Here is a 6,808-nt window from a genome sequence, read left to right on the forward strand (position 1 = left end):
AATTTTAAATGACTCCATTTCCAAATTAAACTGATATAATATAATCCCCATACCCATACTCAACTTCAATCGGTTAGATTTTGAAATACAACTAGTATAACGTTTCTAATATCATAAACTCTAGTTTAATCGGTTCAAATTTAATAAAAAGCTGACATAATTTATTCCCCTTACCTGCTTTTGAAAATATGTCTAAAACGTTCGGAAGATGGAAACCCTAACTTTTCAAAACTGTTGTGGAAACTGATCCAGCAAGCCGAGAATTGAGAGAGAGGCAATTGGAGAGCGAGAGCATATCCAGAGAGAGAGAGACACTCGGGAATGATGAGAGAGAGAGAGAGAGAGAGAGAGAGAGAGAGAGTTTTGAGAGTTATATAAATTTGTATGTTATTTCGGTACTTAAGGATCTCAGCCCGCATAAAACCGTCGACGGTTTTCTGAGACTTCCCCAAACCGTCGATGGTTTGGCCCTGTCATGCCTTTATAAAAGTTCTCGCGCGGTAGTTTAAACTGTCAATGGTTTTCTAAAATGACCTCAAACAGTCGATGGTTTGGTACTGAACCAAACCATCTTCATTCTTTTTCTTTCTTTTCCTCCCCTTTAATTTATTTTTTTCTTTTCTTTTATTTATTTTCCTTTATTTCCTGGGTTCGGCCCTACAAGCTTGATTTTGTAGACCACATCATTGTCTACTATGAGAAGATAATTTGAAATTTCCTTGCATTTGTATACCCTTATTTCTAAGAAGTCATCCAACCAATCAATGTTTTGAAGATCTTTGCAAAGACACCACTGCATGTGAATGCAATAGCTTCCAACACGGCTTTACTTCTTAAATCAAGTGAGATACCATGATGGATCTACGGAAGCCATTGGCTCTTGAAGTGATGGCTAAAAATTTCTCCTCATTATACATCTTTATACTCATGACAGACTAATTTCTTATCAGTAGCAAAGAATCCATACAGATAAAGATTGCAGAGAGAGAGAGAAATTTAGGTTTCGAATATTGAGATTAGATAAAATCGTGGTTTCTAAATGAAAGAGAATAAAGGAGTGCACCCAGTACTCTAATAAATTAATTAACAGTGTTCAAAAGACCCAGTAATTTCTTAAATTAAGAAGAAAAAAAAATAAGTAGTACTCAATAAATAATGAGATACGTATACATGCATTATATTCAAGCGTATGTTTTCCTTCACATGTATGTAAGATGTCGTGTTGAGAAATCTGTATTTACTAGCACCGACAAGCTGGCTAGGTAAATTATATTCTTTGATGCTTTTACTTTCTGCTGTCATAGTTAAAACCTTGGGGGCCTGCCTGCCTTTATTAATTTTGTTAATTATAGCTTGCCTCACTTTCGATCTGCATGCATCAGCCCATGACGTGTACCCTATTCCAAGAAAACCAGAAAAGGAAAAGAGATGTTCTTGATACCATTCTCACTCGGGAAGGAAATTGATCGAAGTTCACTCTTATAAATAGTTGTGCATGCATGCTGTACAATAATGGCGGAAGCTGATCGACAAAGGCTGTGATATATATATTCATCATGGAGGAGCTACCCGCTACAACCAGAAAAGCGGCCCTAGCGCCGACGGGAGCCGATGGATCCTGTAGTCACTGCCAGAACCCGTCCGCGACGGCAAATGATAATCACGATCTTCTTAATATAGTAATCCAGCAAGAAGGTTCAATTTTTCCTTTTCTATACTTTTTTTTTATATTAAATAATAAGTACATTGTGCATATACATAAGATTTAATATGATTTCACCAATACATATATACCAAATATAGTTAATATTTTTCGTTTGTCCTTGTGTAACAAGAAATTAGGTCTTTCCAATAGACCACTGGCATGGTCTATCAAACCCTTTTCTAAACAAATTATCACATGGTGTGATTCATAAAATCTATGTGAATCCTACCACCTGAGTCTCACTATTTCAAGTGATTTTAGAAGATCGAGAAAGTTCCTCACTAAGACTTAATTTTTTTTCCTTACTTTACCAAGGCGTCATTTATTTATTATTATTTGAGAAATATTTTTTATTTCCTCTCTAATAAATTTTAAAAACCGAAGGTGCTTGCCTACCATCAACCACCACCAGCACGAAGGATTGGTTAAAATCCCTGATGAACGGCGATCACGACGGTGACGCAGCAGCGCCGAAAAATGCCCCAAGCAGGATCCAAATTCAGAGAGTTCCCAAAATGCTTCGCGAGGTGAAAGCCAACAGAAAATGCTACTCTCCCCGCGTCGTCTCCTTTGGCCCTTTCCACAGCGACAAAGAGCTCCAAGTAACGGAGAAGACCAAAATGAAATGGGCGCGCCATTTCATCTCCCACGGCAAAACCACAAACATCGACGAGTACTACGCGCGCGTAGAAGAGACTGCCAAAACCGCGAGACACTGCTACGAGTACGGCTCCACCAACGCCTTCGACGACGACGCCTTTGCACGGATGATGTTCCTCGACGGCTGCTTCATTCTCCAGTTCGTCGACAGCTGCGTCCGCGAGACGCACAAAGACATGAACATGAAGAGCCACGACGTCGCTTTCGTCACTCGCGACCTGTTCTTGCTGGAAAACCAGGTCCCCTTCGTGGTGCTCAAGTGTTTGACGATCTTAAGATACGGAGATTTCGATGAAGGAATGCAGATCCTGCAAAAGTTCATCAAACTGCGGCTTCGGGTGGAACCGGTAAGGCACCAGGTCGACCCCCTCCACCTGCTCGACCTTTTGCGCACGAACCTCCTCGGCCCGGAGCGCCTGCAGAAGGGGAAATCGCCGGCGAGAAGAAGCCAGCTGTCCTTCCGGTCCTCATCGGAGCTCAAATCGAAGGGGATCTACTTCCGGCGGAGCAAAACAGCGTGCTTGAAGGACGTAAGCTTCGAAGGGAACTACCTGTACGGGATGCTGTGGCTTCCTGCGATCGTTGTGGACGACTCCACCAAATCCACGTTCCTGAACTTGATAGCTTACGAGACGTGCCCGGACGCACCGGACGACTCGGGCGTCACCTCTTACGTCGTGTTCATGGATTCGCTGATCGACCATGCGCGGGACGTGGAGGAGCTGCGGTTGCGGAACATACTGGTGAACTTTCTGGGGAGCGACGAGGAGGTAGCGACGCTGTTCAATGAGATCGCGACGGACTTGGTGCCGAACATGAATACATACGATTACGTGAGTTCGCATATCGGAACGTACTACAGCCAGAAGTGGAAGTCGTGGACGGCGGAGGTGCTGCACGACCACTTTAGCAGCCCTTGGACGGCCATTGCATTTTTGGCGGCGGTGCTTGCCATCTCCTTGAGTGCGGTTCAGACGTACTTTACGGTCCTTTCTTACTTGAAATCCCCCTCAAATCCCTAGGATACTGTTGGTGAGCTTACCAGGAATAATACCATTAAACCATCTCATTCTTGAGTTTGGACATACGATAGAGAGTGGAATTAATTAAGAGATCGAGTATGAGTGGGTTATTTTGGAGAGAGGCTAAGGGGAGAGGCTGCTACGCCATTATCTTTTGTTCCATTCGAGGGGAAAGTGGGCAAGGTTTTTCCTTTGTTTTTGTTTTTTGTTTTTTTGTTTAATTTTGTTTATTGCGCGTGTTTTGCATTGGCTAAATAAAGGTGATGACACTTTCTTTGTTTTTCTATATTTGGGGGAGATTAAGAATTAACCCACGCCATTTTATCTTAGAGTGGTGTGAAAGTTTTTTGTTCCATTCAAGGAGAAAGTGTGAAGGGTCCTTTCTTTTTTTTGCTCTTCAAACTATATGTATTTTAATGTTTAATTTTGTTTTTTGGGTGAGTTTTGCATTATCTAAATAAACGGTGTGGACACCTTTTTTTTTTTTTCTCTATATTTGTGAGAAATTAAGAATATGACATTTTTATCTTTACTTGGTGTGAAGCAAAAGTATTTTATTCGAGGATAAATATTGGCCAGAGGGTGAATTTAACTATTAAAGTCCAAACCTCCAACAAAAGAAGTTAGAAAGCAAATGTAATATTCATTACTTCCAAATTGTATGTAAATTCCAAAACAAAGCATTTAAAGAAAACAAAAGAAAGAAAGGAAAAATAAAAAGAACAACGAAGAAAATACTATAAAAGCAATTAAACCGAGCAAAGCAAATCCTTACTTTTTAGAGGGTACGCATTACGACTGCGAGATTTGATGCACGAATAAGCCTAATCCTAAAAAATTGAATAACCATTCAAAAAGAAAGAGATGAAATATTTTCATGTTTAATTTCTTATTAATTATTTCTTTTTAGTTCTTAATTAGAAAATAATTAATTTTAAGTTGATTTTAATTTCTTCTCTCTTAAAAAATTATTAAATTAAAAAATGTTCAAATGTTAAAATCATTTTTGGGGCCTCCTTTTGTCTCTCATTTTGATGTTTCCCATCCATGTCTAGCTTGATTAATAATGTAGAAATTAATAAGTAAATAGATATTTATTCATAAATTCCATTGAATTTGAATAATTCCCATTCGATTAAATTTAAATATTTATATTGTACACAAATGTATAAATATTATACTAATTTTATATACTAATTGTGTATTCTACGAATTTTATTTCAGCGCATTTGGTATTGAATGTTGTAAAGCTAAACACAAGTGCCAACTTTTTATTATTTCTCTTTAGTTGTGTCTTTTAGGTAGCAAAATTTAAATTTTTTTCTCAAGCTTCATTATATATGCTATAGATTTTCATGATTAAATTTCAGAAAGGCCATTAATTTTAATATAGTTTAAAATAATTCTTTGTTTTTTGGATCGATTGGGAATCAATATTGGGCTTGGAATACACAAAAACAGATAATCGCTATTCTGTTTCATACTACTTCCTACCTCTCCTACAATTCACATACAAATATATATACACGCGCGCGCGCACACACATATATGTTTCATACTCCTGTATGCTTCTCTTCTAATTCAAACTTGAGTATTTTAAACACCATTTTTGGAATTTTTTTAAGTATTCGTGTTGAAATATTTGAATCTAGTGAAATAATGGAAAATGATTCATGTAACTAATCTCACTTAATGGGACTTAAGGCTTGTTGTTCCTGTCGTTGTATTTTCCTTCTCTATTCATCTTCCAAACAATAAGAACATTAGATATTGGTAAAACTTTTGGGGGCTTAAATTTACCAACATCTTAAGATTCCAAAATCAATGGAGATTTTTAATTAATGTATTAAGATTCCCAAATCAGTTGAAATTATATTAAATGTTAGGATTATTTAATGTTGGGATTTTTTATTTAATGTGCTAGAATTCCTAAATTAATTAGGATTGAAATTATAAAAGACTTGGATTCACTTTAAATGTTTATGAATGTTTATTTGATGTCATAATTATTTGCATATACACATTTGATTTAAATAAGATATACTGTTTATATGTATGTCTTCAGTTATCATTTTATTATTTTATATACATGCGTGTATATTGGATGGGATATGATTTGTGGTGAATCAGAGAAATGTTTAATTTAGTTAAAATATTTTAAAACTTAATTCAACCCCCCCCCCCCCTCTAGGGAATATACTAATTCCAACACCATGGATGTTGCTCACATTCTTTTAGGTAGACCTTGACTATATGATCTTGATATTGCACACTATTGTAGAGCCAATACCTATACTTTTAAAGTGTAATGGCAAAAAAATTGTCTTCAGTCCTCTAGAGCCTAAGAAGGATGTTGACCTTATTGATCACACTCAGTTTTGATTATGACAAATACTCTTGGTACTGATGTTTGTACTGAGTATTGCATGCAGGTTCACCTTGTGCGCGCTTAGAACTGAAAGTCATATCATGATGGCATTAGGTGTTCGTGCCAAAGAATGAAGATATATGTATTGTATTTTGTATTTATATGATTATTTCTTCATTCTGGGATGTAATTTGTTATGGACTGTGTGAGTGTATGGCTTGTAATAATTTGCATCATGCATGATAGATAGTTATGCTCAAAACAACCATAGTTGGTCTTTAGGGGCTTACACAGACCCCAGGTCACTAAACAAATGCACAAAGGTCCCCGTTATCATCTTCATATCAGGGGAATTACAATTGGCCAAACTATGGACTTAAAATTGAATAGGTTGAGAGGGTTCAGGCGACCGAACCTATGCCGTACAAAGCGGCTCGGGCAACCGAACAAAGTCAACATATTGACTTAGCCTCGGGCGACCGAACCTCTTTTGAACGTATCTTCCTCGGGCACTTGAATGCTTTTTAGAACACTTTCCAACTACTCGGGCGATCGTCTATTTACGTTCAAATAGAGGCTCAAGCGATCGAACGACCTGGTTCTGTTAATCAAACTTTGCTTCGGGCACCTAAACCCTGGACATTTGGCTACTGACTTTGCTTCAGCCAACTGAACTTTAACTCGGGCACCCGAACCTCTTAAAATTGATTTCTTGATTGTATCTGTTCGGGCACCCGAACCTCGCCGGTTAAAATAATTTTTACCTGATTTTTTAATGGGGTAAACTAGGTTAATTTTCTTAATGGTTTTTTAGACAATTCTAATAATACCCATTGTGTCCCCAATGGTCAAAAAATCCTCCTTGCCTATATATACCATTTCATTAGTCTTAATTAGCAGATGATTAGCAGACTTGATTAGGGCAAAAATTCTCTCAACTCTCAAAACCCTAAAAATCCTATTTTAGCTAAATATTCTTTCAAGCACTCACATATTTCTCATTTGTGATTTCTCTAAGCATTGTGAGTATTTCAAGGCTATTGTGCTTAACCT

General features: G+C 37.4%; 1 protein-coding gene across 1 annotated transcript; it reads left to right on the forward strand.

The window, feature by feature from the left end:
* The first annotated feature begins 1,610 nt into the window (after positions 1–1,610).
* On the forward strand, positions 1,611–3,673 carry LOC131168089 (UPF0481 protein At3g47200-like). The gene is made up of 2 exons (XM_058127290.1): positions 1,611–1,695; positions 2,090–3,673. The coding sequence occupies exon 2, from the start codon at positions 2,143–2,145 to the stop codon at positions 3,385–3,387; it is 1,245 nt and encodes a 414-aa protein (XP_057983273.1). The 5' UTR covers positions 1,611–1,695; positions 2,090–2,142; the 3' UTR covers positions 3,388–3,673.
* Positions 3,674–6,808: the final 3,135 nt, after the last annotated feature.

This window comes from Malania oleifera, chromosome 11 (genome assembly GCF_029873635.1).
Source record: "Malania oleifera isolate guangnan ecotype guangnan chromosome 11, ASM2987363v1, whole genome shotgun sequence".
NCBI lineage: Eukaryota > Viridiplantae > Streptophyta > Magnoliopsida > Santalales > Ximeniaceae > Malania > Malania oleifera.